The sequence below is a fragment of the Antedon mediterranea genome, chromosome 1, assembly GCF_964355755.1.
Source record: "Antedon mediterranea chromosome 1, ecAntMedi1.1, whole genome shotgun sequence".
Classification (NCBI taxonomy): Eukaryota; Metazoa; Echinodermata; class Crinoidea; order Comatulida; family Antedonidae; genus Antedon; species Antedon mediterranea.
In genome coordinates, this window is record NC_092670.1 from 24,867,163 (window position 1) to 24,891,288 (window position 24,126).

General features: G+C 32.6%; 2 protein-coding genes across 6 annotated transcripts in view; both read right to left on the reverse strand.

The window, feature by feature from the left end:
* Positions 1-303: 303 nt before the first annotated feature.
* On the reverse strand, positions 304-4,034 carry LOC140063558 (josephin-2-like). Of its 2 annotated transcripts, none has more exons than XM_072109935.1 (4): positions 3,764-4,034; positions 2,500-2,653; positions 2,233-2,358; positions 304-1,729 (listed from the first exon to the last, which is right to left on the reverse strand). In XM_072109935.1, exons 2-4 carry the CDS (start codon positions 2,628-2,630, stop codon positions 1,417-1,419), a joined length of 570 nt encoding a protein of 189 aa, XP_071966036.1. In that variant the 5' UTR covers positions 2,631-2,653; positions 3,764-4,034; the 3' UTR covers positions 304-1,416. The 2 variants fall into 2 exon arrangements, with proteins under 2 accessions (XP_071966036.1, XP_071966037.1); XM_072109936.1 differs by having other exon boundaries at positions 3,749-4,034.
* A 708-nt stretch (positions 4,035-4,742) lies between these two features.
* LOC140063528 (protein sidekick-2-like) overlaps positions 4,743-24,126 on the reverse strand; it is an 85,404-nt gene continuing 66,020 nt past the window's right edge. For 2 of the 4 annotated variants that reach the window (XM_072109888.1, XM_072109886.1), the window contains 21 exons: positions 23,781-23,972; positions 23,351-23,650; positions 22,727-22,797; positions 21,208-21,442; positions 19,243-19,358; positions 18,832-19,018; positions 17,957-18,247; positions 17,648-17,846; positions 17,254-17,357; positions 16,217-16,287; positions 15,252-15,480; positions 14,475-14,777; positions 13,986-14,123; positions 13,502-13,663; positions 12,769-12,897; positions 12,375-12,542; positions 10,948-11,073; positions 10,512-10,659; positions 9,925-10,105; positions 8,355-8,375; positions 4,743-6,982 (listed from right to left, as the gene is read on the reverse strand). In XM_072109888.1, coding sequence (XP_071965989.1) covers positions 6,731-6,982; positions 8,355-8,375; positions 9,925-10,105; positions 10,512-10,659; positions 10,948-11,073; positions 12,375-12,542; positions 12,769-12,897; positions 13,502-13,663; positions 13,986-14,123; positions 14,475-14,777; positions 15,252-15,480; positions 16,217-16,287; positions 17,254-17,357; positions 17,648-17,846; positions 17,957-18,247; positions 18,832-19,018; positions 19,243-19,358; positions 21,208-21,442; positions 22,727-22,797; positions 23,351-23,650; positions 23,781-23,972 — 3,623 coding nt within the window. In that variant the 3' untranslated portion in view covers positions 4,743-6,730. Of the gene's footprint in view, positions 6,983-8,354; positions 8,376-9,119; positions 9,176-9,924; positions 10,106-10,511; positions 10,660-10,947; positions 11,074-12,374; positions 12,543-12,768; positions 12,898-13,501; positions 13,664-13,985; positions 14,124-14,474; positions 14,778-15,251; positions 15,481-16,216; positions 16,288-17,253; positions 17,358-17,647; positions 17,847-17,956; positions 18,248-18,831; positions 19,019-19,242; positions 19,359-21,207; positions 21,443-22,726; positions 22,798-23,350; positions 23,651-23,780; positions 23,973-24,126 lie in introns of all 4 variants that reach the window. The other 2 variants (XM_072109889.1, XM_072109887.1) reach the window with 2 other exon arrangements.

Consider the following 24,126-nt stretch of genomic DNA (forward strand, 5'->3'; position numbering starts at 1 on the left):
ATAACAAATATATCTGTAAGTATAATCCCATAACAAATCTATCTGTAAGTATAATCCCATAACAAATCTATCTGTAAGTATAATCCAATAACAAATATATCTGTAAGTATAATCCCATAACAAATATATCTGTATGTATAATCCCATAACAAATCTATCTGTAAGTATAATCCCATAACAAATCTATCTGTAAGTATAATCCCATAACAAATATATCTGTAAGTATAATCCAATAACAAATCTATCTGTAAAATCCCATAACAAATATATCTGTAAGTATAATCCCATAACAAATATATCTGTATGTATAATCCCATAACAAATCTATCTGTAAGTATAATCCCATAACAAATATATCTGTATGTATAATCCAATAACAAATCTATCTGTAAAATCCCATAACAAATCTATCTGTATATTATTGTACATTTATAATATTGTAACATTTTTTTAGTAAAAACAATTATTTAAACAACATTTCTAATATATGAACAATGAATGATTACATTCTAATTTTTTTAAATGAAAGTGACTATCAGCACAGTGTGTGTAATAAATATTTATCAACCATGCTTTATAGAAAACTTTAAATTACACGCATGATGAATGCGCCGATACCCTATCTGCTTTGAACACCAGTATCCAAGTGTTTGTCAACATTTTTCAAACGTTAACTCTTAAAACAAACGCATCATGTAATCAGCTCAAATGCAGTAAAGTGTAATGTCATAGAGACTAGTAGTAACTATAATAGCTTTATGCTAATGTTTTTAGATTCACTAGAATCTGATCAATATCAATATATTTAAAATCGTTCACATAAAAAAAGACTTGATCTTTGGTTCAAATTTCTAAACTTTCTTATTAAACAATAGATATTTTGTATTAATATAATAGTATAATTAGAGTAAAACCAATCTCTAGGGTAGGCAACTCATTTATGTTGTACCACAGATGTGAGCTAGTGCAAATATCAGTGAATGGACTAGTTTTGATATAGTAAAGTCTACAATTAAATCAAGCCATGATATTCCTCAGCTCGACACACTTATGTAAGACATTTGAGGCATTGGAGTACTATCGTAACCTAACACTAACTTAGTAGAGTTGTGGCTTGGTGGTCATAATGCTTGGCTACCAATCCAAGGGTCATGGGTTCAAGTCCTGTCATGTCTACAAAGCACAACTCCACTAATACAGCGAATCTTGTGCATCATTTGTCTTGTGAACAGGATTGCCACTTTTAAAAAGGATAGTGAATAAATTTTCTTATGACTATTCTTGGCAATTTGCCTAAATATTTAAACATAGAAACACATTCCTAAAATGCAGCACACCCCCTCAATGTGTTTAGAAGTGCAATTTATGGCACAGCTGCAATTTTCAAACAAAAAGGCCTGTTAGGTAATCTCAAATTTACGACTGCGTTGCCACATCCTTCGATATCAACCATGTTCTATCCTCTGCGACGTTCTGCGACACTACGAGTATCAATTGCCACGTTTTTAAGTTTACCCCTTCTTTTAAGTAGTCCAGAAACGCATCAGAGTTGCCGATCTCAACGGGTTTAGACAGTTTAGAATCTAGATTGTAATAAACATTATCGATTTGGCGAAGTGCAATCCAATGTTTTGGTTTTATTGGTAAGTTGACATAACCTACTTTAATTGGTGATGTTGTATTTACTATAAATCCTATGATGTTTCTCAGGTTTAGTTCATTTGGATTTCTATAAGAAATAAAAATTTATTCTCTTTTAAACTGATGAGTAATTTAATCTTTTTTTGAATAAGCAAACACAAAAAACCCAAAAGCAATGAAACAAACATTTAAGAAAATGGCATGCAATTTATTGGATTTAACAGATTCGAACAATAATGCAAACATGGAAATGACACCATTCACTAAACTCTATATCTATAATATTGTTTACAAAAATTATACAGCACATCGTGTCCCCTTAATAGTAGGGTCCGCTGATGGCTTGGCCATTGTGTAAACAAGAGAGGGCTTATACATTATGTGAAAAATGTATGCTATGAAAACAACAGCTTTAAATGTATGAAGCAAGAAACTTTAGAATTGGGTAAAGAATCTGTTACTCACATATGCGATTCAATCTATAGTATAGGTAGTCAACTTATTTCACTGTAGCATGATATGGTAATTTTTTTTTAATACATGAGCTAATTTCGAAAACATAGAAAACACAAGATTAAATTGATTACATACCTTCTTTTATCCCACCAGACTGCTTCACAATCTTTCCGTTGTAATGCCGCCATGATTACATTGATGTCATAGTTGCCCAAACCTAACATGCTTTTGTGAGGGTTTGGACGGCTACTCGGAGCCAAGCTGAAAAATAAAATGTATTATGTGAAATTTCAATAAAAATCTTATTCTGGTTCCCTAAAACCTCAATCTTGGATTTATACTCTCTTCAGTTGTTGGACAGTGAATTGTTTATCAAGTGCACCAGTAACAGCAGTAACCTACCTTTGGCAAATCTCATCTAGATTCTGCTTTTGAAATGCTTTTCCATCTTGAAAAACGTTATTTAAGGCATGAAGGGCACACATCTGCCATCGCTGCTTTTCGTGATAAACTGTGCACTTTTCTACAGACATTATTATTATACTACAGTACAAGTCTGAAAACAAAAATAATGAAATAATGTTCATAATTAATACTACTAGTCTATGGCCTAACTAGGCTCTATCTATTCTAGACCTTCTTTCTTTATTATTAGGTTAGGAGAGGCCCTCTGCTGTTAAGAAAGGTTGGTGTGAAACAGCATTACTGTAGTTAAGTAGCATGCACCAGGCTAGGCCCATACATATTATTCTATTAGCCTATACGGTTATCAGACGATCGGGACCACGGACGATCGGGCCCAGACGATCGGGCCCACTTCAAGAAGATCGGGCCCAAATCGTGAGACTATCGGGCCCACCAAGGGTGAAAGACGATCGGGCCCAGAGACGATCGGGCCCAACAAACAAGACGATCGGGCCCAAAACATTCTCGGGAAAATAAAAAATAAAATACGCGATACAAACCACACAATAATAACAATCAAAATCAATCACATTTATTCATAAATTGAGAGTATTGGTAAGAAATTCTTAAAACCAGTTGTGGGAAAATAGGGGAAAATTATGATAAAATCAGAAAAAATATAGTTTATAACTTTTTTAAATTAAAATCTTAAGTATGCAAGAAAAGCACGTTGAATGAAAAAAAAAAAGCACTAGGAATGAAAAATGATGATTTTATATAACACAAAAGACTATCGGACCCAACGCTAAGACGATCGGGACCAACTGGTAAGACGATCGGGCCCAACGTGGTTCTGAAAACACTGGACGATCGGGCCCAACTGGTATGACGATCGGGCCCAACGCTGAAGACGATCGGGACCACGTTTTCTGGGCCCGATCGTCTTGGGCCCGATCGTCCGTGGTCCCGATCGTCTGTTCCCTGCCTATACAGGCCTAGTAGGATTTATTGATTTCCTCTTTATACTGGGACCTCTTTCTTCAGTCAATCAAAGACTGTTTTCCCCACCACCATTCTGACAGAAACTAGGCCTAGCCTAGGTAGGTAGGCCTAGCTAGTAGATGAATTTAGGAAAATAATTATTTTAAAAAGGGGGCCAGGAAATTTGGATTTTCAACATATAAGATATCTAAAGAACGATAAGGGAAATTAAAGGCTTAGCTTTTTCTGATTTCAGTGTACCAACCTGTTATATCCCTACCTTGGTACGAATTGACCTGGATTTTCACAGTGTGAACACCTGCACCAACCAATGACAAGCAGCGCTACTTGGTAGAGGTTAGGCCTATCGGTTAGGCAGCAGGGCACTTGTTTTATTGAAGATTCCAGAAGAGACCTAAGTTTACTTACTGTCAAATAGTAAACTCTTACTTTATACTTTTATTCTAAATCAGACGAAGCACGCAAAGCACTTGCAGTTATTAATTAAAGCCTAAATAGCTAGGCCTCCCTCCTTTTAGTTCATGTTGGAATAATAGAAACAAACGCTACAAACGATAGAGGGCGCGACACAATGAAAAGTATGATGTGCCCCGTTTATTGTCTAAGCATTGTGTAACGTCGCGTACAGCTCAGAATGATACATCTATAAATTATGCTTAATTCTGGATTGAAGATTCCAGAAGAGACCTTTTCTTTCACTACAAACATGTGTATGTGAATTTGGTGCAATGGTTATGAAACCAGCCTTTCAACTAACAATAGTTTCAGTTGACTAACATTCAATAGAACAGCAACGCCAAAAACAAATGGGTGAATTTAAAAAGAAATAGGTTTTTTATAACTACTCGTATATGTACATTAAATCAAATTATTTTTTAAAATTACAAATCACAAATTATAACTCAATTGCCTCTTGTACAAAAGGTTTTGGACAAGTAGTTCTCGAGAAAATTCAATTTCAGTTTATTTGTTACTTTAAGACTGCTCGTCGGCTTTTGAAAATTCTCTCTAATTTATATGCAATAAATTTTTGAGTAATCCTGCTAACAAACAGACACACACGCGATCGACTACATATCAGCCTAAATAGCTAGGTCTTCCCTCTTCAATAATTCTTGTGTTGGGAAATTAAAATGTTGGAATGTTGCCCCAGGGCCATATATATATGGCTGCCCAACACGATTATTAAACAAGATTTGCTACCAACAAAATCAGACATATTCAAAAGTATATTTCTTTGTTTATTCATTATCAAAAATTGCAACAATTGTTCGTGTTTTATACAAATATGATATAAAATACTTCTCTACCATTCATGAGCGGTTTAAATAATTCTTACAATAACACAATACATTTACTTATCATCAAGCAAACATAAATATATTTTAAAACATGAATTTAAAAACAAAATGTTTCACCCATGTAAAAATAAAAGTAATGCTCAATAGGAGCGTTTGGGTTTGCAACAACCTACGACCAACAGTTTTCTGATCCAATTTCGTAGATTTTAGGTTCAGGTATGACCTGTGCACTGGATGATGTTACATGATATCATTACAGTAGGCCTATAACACATACAGGTATGTTACATGATATCATTACAGTAGGCCTATAACACATACAGGTATGTTACATGATATCATTACAGTAGGCCTATAACACATACAGGTATGTTACATGATATCATTACAGTAGGCCTATAAATATTTTTATATATAAAAACAAACATAGAAAAAAAGTGTGCAAAAACAGATTTTCTCATCAACAATTTGCAATATTTTTGTTGTTCCACCCAACCCCCAACCCCAACTTACTTTCAAAGAAACATATTTATAAACTCTTCTTAATATGAAATGCTAACATACAACTTAAAAACAATTAACTGAAGATTGGACATAAAAACACAATATCTGAACATAATATTTTACTGGTGTTTAAGACTTAATGTTCTAATAACATTTTACTGTAACAGTTTTTGAAGGCAACCTGCCTATCAGCAAGTTCAACTTACAATGCATAAATAAAACTGAATCTTATTCAATTTAATATACACTCTTTGGTACATAACAGCAAAAAAAAAATGAAAATATCAAAAAAGCATTTATACAACGTAATTAGTATTTTTCTATAATTATTTGCTTTATAATTTCAATTTTTAACTCTTGTAAAAATGTGCTAATGAGGCAATTATATTTATAATTCTGATAAAAAAGACAAGAACTCAGCATTTACTTCTATGGTGGCAACCAGCACCAAACAAACTACATACATATGTTGGATTTTTTACTTCTTTTTTTTTACTGAATTTTGAAAACAATTGAACACACTTATGTTTATGTTTTGCCGACAACCTGTCGATTTCTCCATCTCAATCATATTTAGATCTGATGATATTAAACATTGGTTTGAAAAAAGTCGACAGGTTGTTGATAAAATAGTTTCTAGCCAGTAATTTGGTTTATAATGGTACAAATTTTGGCACACATGGCGTGTCATACATATCCTTGAATTGGACAAAACATGATGATCTGCTGGTAGTAAAAACAATAACTAGAAACTTGGGGCAAACCTATTTATGAAACAACATAAATCAATATAAGTATGTTAAACTGATTCAACAAAAGCAAAAATCACACATAATATTTATTGGAATCAGATGAATTCAATATAAACTACATATATTATAATTGACTACCTTATTTAATACCTGAACGTGTACTTAGGTACCCATATTATTGTTATGCAAGGTTTTGGACAAATCTATGTTTCAACTGACAAATTAACATTAATAAGATATTCAGTATTATATCTAATTTTTCATTTTTATTTGCATTGCATATCAAAACAATAATTATTCACTTTTCAAATTTAACATGGTATGTATTTTAGCAGTTTAAAAAAATAATGTTTTATCATTTTACGATTGAATACAATGTCACAATTTGACCAGAAAAAATGACTTCTCTAATGACTTGCATAGTACAAAAGGTTCTATTATTCCAACCATGGTGCTTTTGTCAAATATTTCTAGCTAATCTATTCTACTTTATCAACTTGATGATTACGCTTTGTCAGATTTCTATGATAATATTATGAACAATACTAAATTTGTGTATTGCAGTTACTGCAGAACATTTAGTGATAATTGCAGTAATGAAAATAGATTACTGCAGCAAAACAATGAAAAAGATGAACCGCTCAACTACAATTTCTTCAATAACCAGTGCTATACAAACGAAGAGAAGCCGTGAAGGGGTTGCCGTGAGCCTGGCTGCATGCCAGGAACACCATTTAAAATTATACTGCCATTGGCCAGAGCCATGTCCGGCTCACTGTCGGTGTAACTGTACGCGGCCGCTGCTCCACCACCGTGGTACCTCTTCCATGTTGTTGTGGACGGATCTTTTGCGTAGTGATTTATAAATGTATGGTGATGATCAGGTACGCGTACTTCGCTGCCTATATCACTGTCGCTTGCCTGTAAAATAAATGCATCAGTATGTCATTGTATATTCTACAAGTTACTTTGCTGTTTAGTGTTTTGCTTGAGTTAATTCCAAGTAAACAAAGAAGTATTATAAAAAGCGCATGGAAAGTTTTACAGTAAATCAACAACTCAAAAACTATCAACTTGTTTGTACACCAATACAAAAAGCTAAATAGAATAACCAAATATTGATAGAATGTACAAAATGTCTGATATGCACATCAATTGTATTGTGTTGCCTAGCACACCATTAAGTATTCATGAAACAAAAAAATGATGAACAAGTATTAAAATTGTGCTATGTTATACACCAGATTACTGCAGCAATTATTAATACTTGTGTAACTAACAATGAAAGCTAATGTATGTACTGCAGTAAAGTGAATTGGTGTAGTTTCTCACTGAATAAAAATATTTGTGCATTCATGGAGTGTGTTTACTATTTCACTACCTATGACAGATGAACTGATTATAGCATTATGACAATGTATGATTGTTAGAACTGCAAAGCACTATAAACAACGGTACTAACCTGTCCATATATGGACATGAACTATATTTTGATATGAACTAAGGCAGTGGAATGTACAGTACACCAATTATATAAACTATTGTTAACAACAAGAAGAAGACTTTGTAGCATCATGTGAGTTTGTATAAAGCAAATTTGTAAGCGTATCGTAAGTATCTATTTCAAATACCATTCAATAAACATTAACAAAATACAATGAAATAAAGAAAGGTTAAAGAAAGTAGGAAGAATTTTGTTGAACAAAATATTGCCCAAAATATCTTTCTTATTAGTAAAACAAAATGTAAAAATAAATATAATTAAAATTTCTTGTTATCAAATGAAGAAAATAAGACGATATTAAAGTTTCAAATAAAACCATAGGAAGGTTGGGTGGAATTATTATTTTAAAAATTGTAAAAGAAAGTGGAATAAATGGAAATTTGTTTTCCATAAATTTACAGATTTGATTTGATATTGTATAAATTTTACAATGTTTTTGTTTTCTTTAATATGGACAAATATAGTAAACTTTATGCAAGAAGAATGCATCCTTTGGGCCAACCTCTATTGAAATGACACCAGTGTTAAGAAGTCGCTTTTTTGAGTCTCAAAAGTTTCTTTCATAGATGCTCTACTCTACTTTTATCATTATCAAAAGGGCAGCTTTAACAAAAATATTAATTCAATTGACTTTTCATAATTTATATATTTGTTAATTATCATTAGTTGTTATTTTATTTGTTAATATTAAGTACAAATTCAAATACAAGCTTTCTTCACAATTATTCTTTACATAAAACAAAAGCTAAAATACTTCAAAATTTGTTGTAAAACATTTTTAACATTTACCATAGTATAAACCGAAGACCTCTGGTGAATAGCGGAAACAAAAATGGGAAAAAAAAATGTATACTTTTATTGCAGCAATAACATGCAAAGTGTTTGCATTTGAGTTATCTATTATTATACAAGCATTTTGGTCCAGTTAATAAATAATCTTGGATCTAAACTGCACTAAAACCAGAAGGGCCAGTGACCGATGACCAGTTGGTGGTCAACCAGAATACCGATTGACTGTACCTTCCTTCCCAAGCCAAATTTCTTTCATTTAAGCAGACTCTATTCTTGGTTTTTGGCAAGATATAGAGAGCCTAAGATGACATTAAAATGGCATACCCATGGATGAATATTTAACTCGTAAAAGTGGAATTTTTTAGTGTTTCTCAAACTGGCACTTTCAGGATTTAATTTCTTGAAAAGTGGAAAAATCTATTTTTGTTTTTTTACATACTATTGATGATCCTAAAATATTTATTAGCATCTAATAAAAAATGGTATTAAAAAATGGCAAAAATTAAAAAAAAACTAATCTAACGATTTTCATTCAAAGCTTAGGTTGATTAACCAAGTATTTATTGTAAGGCTGGAGTCAAATCTTCACAGGCCTTGCAAATTAAAAGCTCATTAAAAGAATTCTATAATAATCACTAATAGTCCATGAATGTAAATGAAATTAGAAAAAAAAAATTAAAACCAAATAAATGAACTTGAATCACCCAATTAGAATCTAATAAAGAATGCAAAGCGGTCGTTGGTTGAAGTGAGATCACTTGCCTTTTAGTTCACTTACTAAATCATATAAAAGTGGACAGCTCTTGTTGTAAAATAGTCTTGAAAAAGAGCACACGTAAAATGATTCATTAGTACAGAATTTATTTTTAATCAATTTTTTATTTAGAACCATTTCCAATATTTAAAAACATTTTCATAATTTTCCATTTTTATTGTTTATATTTGTAATTTGTAAGTGTTAACTGGACTTCAAGGAAGAACAATGTACAAATATTGAATGAATATCCAGAATAAAGAAAGATTTCTATCTATCTATCTATCAGAACACTTGATTTGTGCAAATTAGCGAGAATTTATGACATTTGGAATTGAATTTAAAACATTTCTATATTTTAAAACTAAACATACAGTAGAAAACGACAACTTGGTCACTTGGCAGGTTAAATTTGCCACAATAAATTAAGATAAAATCTATAGTTCAACTGTTTTGCATACTTTATTCAGATTAAAGCCCAATAATTTTGTTTAGTATATTAATTAGAATCAAGTATACCAATTCCTTTTTAGTTTTCTTAGTTTTTAGCATATGAATTAGTTTTTAGTACACTATTCAATATAAGTTTAATAATTAGTTTTCAGTGTACTAAACGTACTAATTAGTTTTTAGCATACTAATTAGCTTTTAGTATACTAATTCATTCTTAAATGTAATAATCCATTTTTAGTGTACTATTAAATCCATTTTTAGTGTTAAACTTAGTAGTATAATGTATTAGGAAACCACTATAAAAGCAATGGATTTCAATTATATTCATTTCAAATAATTTGTAAATGAACCACTACTTACTTGTGTTTCATCTTCTGAATCTTCATCAAGTTCGGAGGGTTTTTCTGTGACGCTGCTAAAATCATCGGGTGGCGTCTCAAATGCCGGAGGCGGCGGTACAGTCCTCTGCACGTTTTCATAATGTTTACTTTCTTCTTCTTCAGAATAATGGATGTTTCCTGGACTGGGTCTAGGAGGAGCTCTGACAAGACAAGGAAAGACCAGAATATTTTTAATAGTTACCATATTTATTTAGTATAAACCATTGTAATCTCATTTATGTAGCTTTATATAGTAACTTTACTAAATCTTGGTATTGTATATGCAAAGAAATTTCTAATTATCGAAACTAGATAATACTGTGTTTATTTGAATAAACGCCCCAGGGCGTGGGGCGTTTATTTGAATAAACGCCCCAGGGCGTGCGGCATTTATTTGAATAAACGCCCCAGGGCGTGGGGCATTTAAACTCCCCCGGGGCGTGGGTGTTTACTTGAATAAATACAGTATATGTTTATCTAAAAAAACAAGATGCTTTGTAAACTATACAATGGCTACCAATCTAGTTTGCCAACCGTTCATTGGGCAGCATTAAACAACAATCTTACTTTGAATATGATGTACCCCTTCCTTTGGCCCTGTGCTGCGACCTCCGACCACTTTGACGTCTACTATTGCTTAATTCAAAGGCTGTAAAGCTGTTGTCTTCCATATTAGTCACAGACTCATCCAAAACATTACGATGAACCTTTTTATCTGTAAATAAATAATGTTGAATATTATACTTATTATTTATTAATTTCAAAATAACAATACGATTAGATATTATTAAGACAATTTAAAGACAATTAATTATTTTAATAATAATTTGAGAAATAAATTAATTCCTCCAACTAATTTAGGCTATAAGTATGTACATACTGAAAGACTCCCTTCTATTATTAATGCATTCCTCCTCTTAAATGTTCACAATATTTCGTACAAGACCCAGTAGGATACCCGGCCATATACAGTAATTAAAGAAAATAGAATTGTAAAACCTACCAACATATTTTCTGCTTTTACCAACCATACATAGTGTAGCGACCACGAGGATAACAATAATAAAACCAACTAACGCCACAATAACAAGAAACCACCACTCCTCGTAGAACACAACAGTACCTGTGGCTGCAAATTAATTAAAGAACAATTAAACTTTTAATGAAATTCTATTGCATATATTGTGAGTCATTAGTTGACCAAATTACAATGCTTTTTTCTACTTTGTTTTAATGATTTCTGTGTATTTTTTTTCTATCTGTTCATAAAAGCTATTAAATGACTAGATTATAAAAGATTTTGACCACGAGACTGTACTAAATAAACAAAAAGTACACCTAAGAATGACTGCCAAATATGATACTCACAATCATTAGTGAACCAATAATTAAGATCACTATAAATAAATATATGAATTTAATAAACTGTTAGTTTAAGTTAAAAACTTAGTAGCAAAGAAACATTCTTGAGATTTGATTTAGGTTTTTTTCTGTCTTTGGGTTTCCTTCTATCTTGATTCTAAAGAGGTTAGATTAGGGGCGGAGAAGGATATTTTGAATGTCGAATAAATTTTGAATAAGTCTCCAAAACTAAAACTATTATGTTCAGTATAATTATCACCTATTACTATCAATTACTACAGTATAATTACTATTAAAGAATAATTTGCAATTCTACAAAATACTTTAACCAACTTAGCACATTAAAATAAATATGTTAATCGAGAATATATTTATCAACTATTTTCTCAAAGTATTAGTCTAATCCCATACACTAAGGTATTATGGCTATAAGCCTTCATTAAAATGACCTACCTAACCTCTATAACAAAAAGAATTAAATGTGGTATGAAGTAGATTTTAAAGTAGGGGTTAAAAACATGCACAAATTTTAATACTATGTATTGAAATATATGTCTATTATGTAACCCATAAACTGAATGAAACAATATAAATTGGCAGTACCTGTTATACAGGCTGAATAGTAGAAAAAAGGAAAAACAAAAACAGTGCCACTTAGTTTATAAATTTATTCACTAACAATGCTGTATTGCTATAAACAATGTATGCTAAATAAATGATGGTATTAATGCCTGGTATGTTCAAATAAATTCATCAGTTAAAATAATATTTTGGAGAAAAGCTCTTTTATTTAAAACCAAATATTATGAGATGTTTCATGTACTATTGGTTCACAGATTCTAAGTTTCAGTGACCGGTATAGCCACATCAGTCAAATTATTGGATTGGCTATGCTGTGGAAATGAGCTATAATATTTGGTTTAAATAAAATGAACATTTCTGTAAATTAAACTGCCAGATGTTGGTATTAAAACCCGTCTGAGAGCTCTTTCAGTATTTTTACAGAAAATTGAAAGTCCTTGTCAAGATCATAAACAGATGATGCAGCATTTATTTGTTCATTCTTACCTGGAACTGCAAAGGGGTCATCGTCAGATACTGGTTCACTTATACTATCGCTGTTCTCAGCCATGAGCCGGAATTCGTACATAGTACTGCTTCTAAGATTCGCGTATGAGATAACGTAGGACGTGCCATCGGGAGCAATGTTGTCCGACTCAAGCTCCCAGTCTTTACCTGTCGCAAATAGAGCGGATAAAAATAATATAAACATTTGTAGAGCTGTTGCTGGACACTCAATTACAGAGTAAGAGAAGCAGTGAAATGGTTTAGATCAACTAGGTTAATTTTTATTTCCATGCATGGAAGAGTGTATATTTGGACTGACAGTTTTGCACCTTGTTTGATACAGGCCACTTTGCAATTTGTTTTATATATTTACAATTTAAGCAATGATTTTTACCTTCCTCTCGTGACTCAACTATGTAACCCAAGAGGGCAGAAGCACCGGGATGTCTTGGTGTTTCCCATGACATTGTAACAGATGTGTCCGTTGAGTCCATGTTCAGATCAGTAGGAGCATCAGGAGCACCTAGAGGTACAAGTAGAAGTTGATAAATGTTAAATGTTACTGTCTGTGTAAAAAATTATTATACAAATAATGAATGTTTATGAGTGCAATGGTACAAATAATGGCACGAGGTGAATGATGAAAGGTTATATCAACAAGGCAAAGCCGAGTTGATATAACCTTTCATCATTCACCAAGTGCCATTATTTGTACCATTACACGAATACAAAACATTCATTATTTGTTTTATATAACATCTAGACGTTTTTTTTTCGTACACAAAAATGTTTCAAAAAGTACTATTTAACGATCGTTGAATAGTGCGTACTATTGCACGCCATGTGACCCACATTCGTCCAATCAAATGACAGGAATTTATATAGGTGTTATATAAAATGGGATATTGGAGAGATAACTAGACAACGGCAAAGCGATAATGCGAAATGGCCAAGAATAGGGTAAAATATTATTAAAATATAAAATTAATAATCTTACAGCGATGCAGCCATGTTTGATATGGTACCTTTCACGAAATGGAAAACATCTTCGATCGATGATAAACAATGTTTCGTGAAAAAGATGTATTGACAAAAATATCAACTAAAGCAGAAATATTTTCAATTACCTATTTGAGGTCCAGTTTTAACATCTGCTTTTCGCTCCTCACCAAAACCAGTGGACGTATTTGCTTTAATTGTAAACATATAAGACACGCGTTCTTCTAAATCATAAATATATAATGAATTTTCTGTTCCTCGTGTTCTTTTTGTCACAGTTGCTCTTTCACCTGTAATAAAGAAACATAAAGCCATGTGCTTAGAATTTGCTGAAACTATTTAATATTTTAGAAAGTAGTTACTGCAGTAAATCTGCTTGTTCCAGCTAATGTCGAATCAGTTTAGGAAAGATGATGTTGTTACTTGCATTTTAATGCTTAAAATTCTAATTTCAGTTTAGTCGTTTGTGCTATTTCATATATAAAGGCATATACAGTACAGTAGTTGCCACAATTACAATCAAATTAGGGCAGGAAATGTCATTTTCAAAATCTTCTTGTTTTATGACCATATGATGAAAGTTGATTTAAATTATAGTTTTGTAGTTCTCACCTGCTATAGAATTCAATTGTTGGTAGAAGATCTCATAACCGAGTATCTGTCCACAAGGATGGGGTGGGGGACTCCATGTAACAATTAGTGATGTCATTCGTATTGTCTTGAATGTTATACTGCCAACCATGCCGGGAACTACAAGAAATAATGTACATAGTAATTGATAACATCAATCATATATATCGATATTTATCCATACATTTTAAATAGGGATTGGAATCTGTTTTAAATATATTGCTCTTGTTTGCTTTATGAGAAAATATTCCTGAATAGGTGTATCCCCTGGAAAGGCTTGTCCCTTGGATAGGGGTGTCCCCTAGTAGGTGTGTCCCAGTTCTACTCCGATACATATATGGTGATACAAGTACATATTGAACCAGAGCTAGGTTTTTAAAACGTTCAACATAGGTGGTGAACAATCTTTGCTGCAAGTTAGTACAGTCCACTCATAGTTTTTATGACACAAAAAACCCCCAAAAAAATTACCATCAGGCCCCGTTTTGCCAGTAGCCTCTTCACTCCATGGGCCATCACCTGCGACATTGAACCCTGAGATCTGTACCACATAATTAGTGAAGCATATCAAACCATCTAGCATCATCCAATTATTGGTTGTAGCAATCGTCTTCAACAGAACTGTCTCGTTCTTTTGTCCTGGTAACCAGTAACGCACTTTATAGCCTTGAAGATCACCATTCTGAGACTCGTAGGATGGTGGCACCCAAGAGAGGTTGAGGGCGCCTGATCCAACAACTACAACAACCAAATTTGTTGGTGGGGCAGACGGTACTGTAAATATAATAAAAGTTTAGCAGTAGAGTAGTAATATCTCGCACTGCATTAAACACATGCATTAAACACATGCATTACTAAGTTCATTTACTATTAACTTAACATTTAATCTGAATTATTTTATCATTTACATAACATTCTATCATGTTCTTAAAAGGGTTATTGTAAAAAAAATATTTATTACGTGAAGTGTCCAAAAGGAAGTTTTCTTAGTTTTAGTTTTTTTTTAGACAATACAAAGAGATCAAGATACAACTTGGCACTGATTACTAGCTGCATTCTTATGAGAGTATGTTTCCATATGTGTTTGATCCAAAAAATTACCGGGGTATTAATGTGCAGCACATTGAGAGCTTGCTTAATATATGCCCTATATAAGAATGAACAATTATAATGAACTATTATTACAATGGGCCAAAGTATGGACAGAAGAGGGTTGGATATTAAGCATGATAATGGTAGGTTGCTTACTTGCTTCTCCAACGAAAACAGTTTCTGGAACACTGTATGGACCATGTCCTTCGATATTGTATGCGTCAACTTTGACCTCATATTCGACATAGCGTTCCAAGTTTGTCAGTTCGTATTCCGAAGCTTGCTTGTCAGGGACGATTCTTTCGGTAAAGTCGCCATTTGGAAGTTTGCGGAATGTAATTCTATAGCCTTTTAGCTGACCGTTTAAGGTATCTGATGGGGGTGCCTAGAAATAAATAATAAGAAATATAATATACAATTCAAATACTCTTACTTGCACTGATGAAGGAGTAGTGTTGCCCGAAAGCTTTGCAAATGTTTCTGGCTGTTTTACCGTATCGTTTTGATTTAGCTTTTTGCTTATTTTTTTGCATTGACATTTTGCAGTAATTGTACTGTAAATCTTCTAATTGTAACCCTGGGTTATTATTCTTTGATTGTTTTTTAGGGTACGAATAAACAAATCTAGTTGAACTTTAACTTTGTATTATAAACTCAAAAACACTTAATCCTCCCCCATTGCCGAGATCAACATGCATTATCTCCTTATTTTTAAAGTACGGCTGCATCATAAGTTTTTGTGACCATGGGTTACTATTAGAGTAGTGGGTTATTATTATAGATTGACTTATAAGGTGGGGGACTATTAGAAGGGGAGTTACTATAGAGTGTGGGTTACTATTAGTAGATTTACGGTATATGAGTATGGGGAGAATATTTAAACTGATCTGACTAGGGGTGTCTAGGAATAGATAGAACACAGTAAAAAAATAATGGTTCATATTTTGCATTTCCACTAGGATGCAACAAGGACGTAGAGTAATTTGATCAATCACAAGCAACTGTTTTTCATCATAAAGTTGTTTGTTGTTGTAAAGAGTACATTCTACATTGAAATGCTACACTTTGTTTTCTTGAAATTCTATTTTGTTAATTATTTACAATAAGAAGTATAAGTATACCTTCCATGTGATACGAATAGCGGTCGGGGTAAAGGGTATAACTCCTGTAATGGTTGGCTTGCCTTCAGGAACTGAAAGAAGGAAAAAGTTTATTCATATACAATTCCATTAGGTTAAAATCACAGATGTTTTGAATTAAAATATTCTACAATTAAATTTCAAATAGTTGCAGTTTAATTAACACTGTGTATCAACAAACATGAGATGTTCCACTTCAATATTTTACCTTACTGCTCATCAGAGTATGAAGAATGAAAAAAAAAACCCTCAAGGTAAATAAATAGGTCACCTGTCAATTGCAGCACACAGTACTCAATTATAATTTGTTTACTATGCTGACGGCTAAATAAAAAATAATTGCCTTATTTACAGTCTGTTCGCAACTGTGATTTCTATCAATCTTAATATACATATTGCATTGCTAATTTTTCTTGTTGTTTTACTTTATCGTTTTGATTTATCTTTTTGCTTATTTTATTTTTTATCTCATTGAGATCCAGCCACTGATACCCAAAGCATTGTCATTTTTTCAATAATTTGCCTTTGGATTAATATACATATTACAAAATATTCTACACTTAAATCTGATGAAATACTGAGATATTTTATACATAATTCATGCAATAAAATAAATATTGTGTCAGAATCCAATATTTCAACACTACCTAAAGTTATTAGGCAAAACCCGACACCATGGCACAAATGATTGACAGGCTATGCGACTACCTGCCAATCATTATCAAGTGATGTGATTGATGGCTCAAACTTGAATGTATTAGATCAACCTACATCTAGACAAGACAACTAAAGAATTATCATACATTGTGTCAACTGACAGGCATTCTGAAATACATCATTTTATTTATCTTCAAGCGGTGTTCTTTTGCCTTCTATTCATATACTATATATATATTTCTATCTCAATTCAAAGCCACACACACTATACTGATGATTGAGGGTTATGCTCAAAATTACTTAATGAACCCTCTGGAAAAATTATACCCAGACTATCTAGTTTAAATATTAATAATACTTACTGGCCTGCCTAGTTGTAACAACACTAGAACTATCACTGTAGGCACTGGCCCCAATGTCATTATGGGCTTGTAAACGAATCTTGTAGTTTGTGTAAGGCACCAGGCTAAATTGAACAAAAAATTGATATTATTGTATTTAAATCTAGTTTTGTCTATATGTTTGTCCTGAAAAAAAATAGATTTTTTTTGTTTTTGAATATGATATTTTAATGTCACATAATAATTATTACCTTTAACCCCATTGAATTTAAAAAATAATTATTTACCTGTAAAAATTGTAATGTAAAGCAACAAAGACAATAGGATTTTGGTTAAATTTTTCCAATTTTGTCTTTTATAAGTGAAACCAAAGAGGTCATTAGAATTGAGTGTGTTCTGCAAGATAACAACTTACTTATTGACATTGTAAGCAGTCAGTAATGGATCAATGTTCATAATATGATCAGTGAATACACTTCCAGATTTACTGACTTGGATGGTGTAACTTCGTAATGGTGAGCGGTCATTATTGTTAGCTTGCCAAGTGATTGGAACACTACGACTTTGGACATTAGCTTGGTCTACTATAGGTTTAGATGGCTTTCCAGGAACGGCTAGAAAAAAAAAAGATCAACTATTAATAATAGAAAATAAAAAATAGTAACAAGGCTGTTTGTGTATTCGTAACTATTTAATAAAGATTGTAGAAAAGCAATCAACATACATCTATCATTCGTTGTGAATACGCGTACTTGAGCTGAAGTCCCCAGCCCAAGATCTGTCCTTGCTGTCACCGCAAATATATACATCTGATTAGCTGTTAAGCCATCTTTCACGTAGTAACGTCGACTTCCAACATCAATGTTTACAAGCGCCAACTCATCCGCACTCTCCAGCCGGTAGCCAACTTCATAGCCACGTATAACTCCATTAGGTTCGGACGGAGGGTCCCACTCCACACGAACAGAGTTGATGGTTACAATTGGAAATAGAACATTAGTAGGTGGTCCAGGAACTAAAATTAAAGAATATAGTTGTTATTTAAAAAATAATTGGCAGAAGTCAGGATTTTTTCTCATGACCAAAAACAATTCCATTCCCAAAGACTTAAGAATAAAAATGTAAAAAAAAATTCTAATACATATTTTTTATTTCATTCTAAGAAATCACTTTTCCCTCTAGGACAGGAGTTGTCCTAGAGGGATAGCTACGATTCTTGATATATAAATGGCCTAAATATATTGATGAATTTTCATGTAAGATACATATTGCAATCCATCAAACAACAACTAATAATTACAAGCAATAAGGGCCCTTGAGCAATCTAGAAGTAACCAAAGCGAGTTGTTATTACTTAATTCAGCAAGAAACAAAGATGCATGCTTATTTTTCATTTATGTTGTCCGTTATATTTCACTGTTTAATATTGCTGCCTAGAATTAAATTTAAACGGTAAAGAGAAAGACTCTTGTTTCATGGACCACTCTCACAAAAAAATTGTTGAAATTAAATAAATGAAAATAAATAAAATCAAAAATCCTAAATTGTATTTTTCTTAGGAAAATACAGTAATGTTGAGTTCTGCAGGAAACGCCTTACCATTTTCAAATGTGGTTTCTTGTATAGTGTTAGTTGGTGTTCCATCTCCAATCCTTGTGTATGCTAAAACCTGTATGCTATACTGTGTGAATCCACGCAGGTCGCTTAATAGCAACAACCTGGTGTCATAACCAGCAACATCTACAGCATATGAATTTGTTGGATTTGATGTCTCAAAATAGATCACCTAAAAATAGACAAACACAAATTATAAATTGTTACAAAAAAACATGCAATGGGTGTAATGTTATTTCACAGAGAAAATTTTTCTTTAAACTGATTAGTTTCATTTGACATGCAGAAAAACTTTTCTAACATGGACATGAGACACTATACAACAGTGATAACTGGAGATCCTACAGCTGGGTACAGCTTCACATAACCATGAGGAAAGGTGAGTTTCAAACATACCTTAAAGCCCAGAATCTGTCCATTGTGCTCATCAGCCGGTACATCGCCCCATGAGACTTGCATACCACTGGAGTTATATGCTACAGCTTGCACACCCTCTGGACCAGCACTTGGTACTGTAAAATATACATGAATAAATAAATATTTTGATATTTTTTATGTTTCAGTCACTATACTCGGATCGCCCTCAGAATGTCTTATACTTTTCATTGAATAATGTTCATTACAAACCAAGCATAGCATTACACAAACCAAGCATAGCATTACACAATCATAAATGCGCTTCGTACCATACAAATGAGATTACTTTTTGGGGTGTCATGAGGGGATATTATTTATATAGAATAAATGGTATTTTTAATTAAACGGTTTAGAATCAAGTGCACTTATTCCACGGTAGTGTGAGTGAGTGGCCGAGCGGTTAAGACAGTGGAACCGTAATCACGTAGCCATAACATTGGCAGGGGTTCGAGGCTCACTCACTCCATGGTTCTGGTGGTAGAACGAGTCTTCTCGGATAAGGACTATAAACCGTAGGTCCAGTGTACACAACTTGCTCGTGTGCACTTTAAAGAACCTAGTACATCTTTCGAGACGAGTAGGGGGTTACCCCGGTGTATTAGTACATCACAGCCACTGATCACCAACTGGGCCCTCTGGGAGATCAGTCTTTGACTGAAGAGGTCACCCAGTATAAAGATAAAACAAACAAACGGTGGTGCTTCCTTTCACAGTAATGTGTTATTAAATTTAACCGTGTCATTCAAATTTCATCTGCGGAGAAAATTCTACAGGATGGTTTCTAGATAGTACAGAATATGACTAATTAACCAAAATTTCTTGGGAAATAAACTTAACCAGCCATGTAATTGAACATGATGATGATGGCAGAACTTTACATAGAATTGTCTTCTTATAAACTTTGTTGCTAATAAAAGCAAATGAAGCGTGTCAACAATTATAATTAAGTACGGTACTTGAAGTGGGGAAGAATTTATCCATACGGACACAAGAAAAAAAGCATCATGTCATAAATGGATACCAAAAGTCAAATCAAGATTATTATTAAACAAATTTTGTATAATAAATATTTTCATAAATATTTTTATGCTTTTATTGATATCATGTAAAAATTTTATATTTTATCATATATTTACATTGTATTTTCTAAAAGTTATTTTGTTTGTGCAGAGAACCAGGGAACAACATCCCTGTGTAGGTCTGGGAATTTGTGAATAAAAACATACTTAACAAAATATATACAGATACGTGGAGTTTAAAATGTAATTCTCAAACTAGGTCAAGCATGACGAAATAAAGAGATAGGTGTATTAACATTCGTCATTAAGATGGATCTCATTTAATTCTTTACAGAAAAATTAATTTCACTATCAATTTGTTGTTGATACCAGTGTAAATAAATGAGGGTTATAGCCTTCAGGGGAAATACGATTAGCGGGAAAGCAAAGATCAAGCAATTTAATTATCTTATGCTCTAGTTGTTATGATTTGCTAATGTTTGTAGGAAATGCACTTGGCTAATATTGTGTTTAACCAGATTCCACCTAGTACACTGAAATGCATTAAATGTATGTTTGTATTGGTTTATTCATATCTATTGTATATATGAATAAAGATATATACACTGCATAGATATGTTTCAATTGGAACATCTGAATTAATACTACATTCAGGTTATTGCCTCTACATTTTTTAAAAAATATAATTTGTAATCAAATATTTGCATAATATATTTCAGGTATATTTTTATTGTCAAAAAAAGACGAACAATGATACAAATAGAGGAAGGAAACCATAACATATTATTTTTTATATCAATTAAAAACCAAAGAGGTTATATAACTAGAGAGTCAACTCCAATGTAGTCAAAAGTGCATCACCATAGAGGAGAACCACATGCAGTAATATGGCTGCATCACTTTGCTTGTTTTGATTACAACCTACCTGTATCGCTGGTTCTCTGTGTCTGTGCTGGACTTGTTGGTCCATTTCCAATCTTGTTATATGCTAACACTACAACAGTGTACGCCGTCCATTCCTGCAGGTTCGGAATAATCATCTCGCGTCCATAAGGATCTGGCACGTTGTATTCAGAAGGAGCAGTGTCATTGTCACTTGACAATCGCCATTGGACTTTGTAACCTAGAGGAACGCCGTTCCATTGTTCATCAAGTAATGGCTGCGAAGAAATAATTTAAATAAAAATAATATGTTGACAGTAAACAGGAACACATTATCACCCAATTTTAATACTTTATAATTGAAGAATGATAGTCCCATGATCAAGTATAACCCCACCCACTAATTACTGTTGGCTTTTAGAAGAGTATTTTCTAGGCACTATCCAAGTATAACCCCACCCCCTAATTACGGTTTGTTTTCAGAAGAGTATTTCCAAAGTAATACCCAAGTATAACCCCACTCTCTTAAGTTTCACTAAATTTCTAACCTAAGTCCCCTAGGACTAATACTTGGTAATATACGGTAATGAAATATTATTCATATTTCAATAAATAATGTGTATTGCTTGGTCACAGAACTTTAATTATAAATATGCAATTGACACAGCAATACATATGGAAGGCATAGCCTACTTTAGGATTTATTAAATAGGTCACTCATACAGAGGGTGACACATATCTCATAAAAAGATGAAATATATAGTAGTAGTATTATTACTAACTATACAGTTGCGTCATTTTAAAGAGGTTTTAAATACAATATTTTTATGTCAATTTTGAATTTGGACTCAACCTAGGTTTAAGAATTTTTGTATTTTTGTACAAAACCCTTGTTAAAAATGTTTTAGTCTTTTATTAATACTGAATCTGAAGACGGCTGTAGCATAACAACCGAAATGTAGAGGTATTCTTAACTTTGTTTTGGCAACACGTGGTGTACAAAAATCATGACTAGTCTTTATTCGTCATGCAATCTGTTTATCTAATTATAAGTATTGTAAATGTGAATTTTGCTGTCCTATATAGATATATATAAGATATAATAATTGATAACATGCATTTCATTAAGTCATTGATACATCAATTAAACTATGTAGTATGAATAAATATTTTTTACATTTTAAATACAAAACATGTTAGACGTTTAATAATAATTTTAGAGTCACTCAAGAATGTAATATTTTAAGTTAGAAAATTTCACACATAAAATATGGTATTAAAATATAAAATATGGTATTATGAATTAATTTATAACAGGTGAAATCTTTCAAATATTTCATTTATGACATCTTATATATCGTTTTATCAATCCATTATATACAATCTTTATACAATTTAATATATTTTAATTCTATTTCAGTTGATGTCAGTTCAACATGAAATATTAGCTTACTTAAATCCTTTGAATGTGTTAAAATTTTGGTTGCTGCATTCTAAGAATATTTAAAGCAATTTCAAAATGTATATAAATTTATTTATAGTAAAAAAAAAAAATTACATACCACCCATCTGACCCTTAAAGACGTTTCACTGTAGGACCTTATAACAACTCCTTGTGGGTACACAGACGGATCTGAGGGGGAAAATAAAGAAGATATCATAAGCAAAGATATTGTTCAGGTAACATTGTATTGTGTTGTGTTGTTACACCCTTAATACCTACAAGTGGATACATATAGCTAGGGGTTATTACATTCTTTTTATACCTTATTTAAAGGTTTAAAAATACATTCGATTTTTTACAGTTTAATGCTATTTACAAAACCAATAATTAGATTCTTTTTTATTCTTTTTTTTTTATTATTCAATTTTTAGGCAAATTGTCAAGGATAACCACAAGTGAACTCAATCACTGTCCTTCTCTCAAAGGTGGCTCTCCTGTCAAACATATACACAAGATGCTCTACATAAACAAAGACTTATTACAAGTCTTTGGGAGTGGAGTTGCAAATTGTCATGAGAAAAAATCCTGATATATGACAGGACTTGAACCCAGGACTCTTAGATTGGTAGCCAAGCATCATAACTACCAAGCTACAACTCCACTCACCCCACACACCCAACCCACCAAACAGAATCTCATCTGAAACAATACATATAACTTTACAACTGTATACTGTACTTACTGTCTTGATGGGTTTGTGTGGATGATGAAGACTCACTAGGTGCACTAGAGTTAACGATATTCGTGGCGATAATTCTAAAGCGATACGTTGTGTATGGAGTCAGGTTCGGGACAGTATAACCGGTTGATTCTGGATCTCTATGCTCGTATATGACCACCCACTGTTGACTGAAGCCAATCTGAGCCTCGGTTGTCCACTTACGGATACTGGTCTTACCGTCGTAGCCCTGGTTGAATTGGATATACACTGACCTTGGCTGGACATTTGAGATAGCTAAGTTCATTGGAGGCATCGGAGGTTCTGAAATGTAAAAAAATATTTTTACATTTACAAGCCAATGTCCATTTGAATATGCCTAAAAGATTGCCTAACAGGTTCACATTTTACACCTAATACATTATTTACAAATGAATCTTTTCACCCAACCTACCTGGTGGAACTCCTGACTTAATAGTAGCAGATGACCTCTCCCCCTGACCGATTTTTGTCCAAGCAGTTACAGTAATCTCGTACAGGGTTTCGGCGGTGAGACCTGCAATTTCAGTCTTATTGGAGGTTGGTTCTTCAGTCCGTTGTTCAGATACAAACGGGTTGCCTACTTCCAACCAGCCAATTTGATAGGCTAAAACCAAGTAAATTTCACAAATATTAATATTTGGTACTGGCATTAAATGTAGTATAACGAACAATAAAAGGTCAATTTACACATACATGCAGTAAAAGGAAAACTGCATGATTGTCCCACGTAGAATCTGTATTATCCTGAGAGTGTTTCC

Coding starts and splice junctions, on each gene's coding strand:
- LOC140063558 (XM_072109935.1), bottom strand. CDS start 2,630: ATGTCTGTAGAAAAGTGCACAGTTTATCACGAAAAGCAGCGATGGCAG. Junction 2,359..2,499: donor CTAGATGAGATTTGCCAAAG/GTAGGTTACTGC, acceptor TTTATTTTTCAG/CTTGGCTCCGAGTAGCCGTC. Junction 1,730..2,232: donor GTCTGGTGGGATAAAAGAAG/GTATGTAATCAA, acceptor TATTTCTTATAG/AAATCCAAATGAACTAAACC.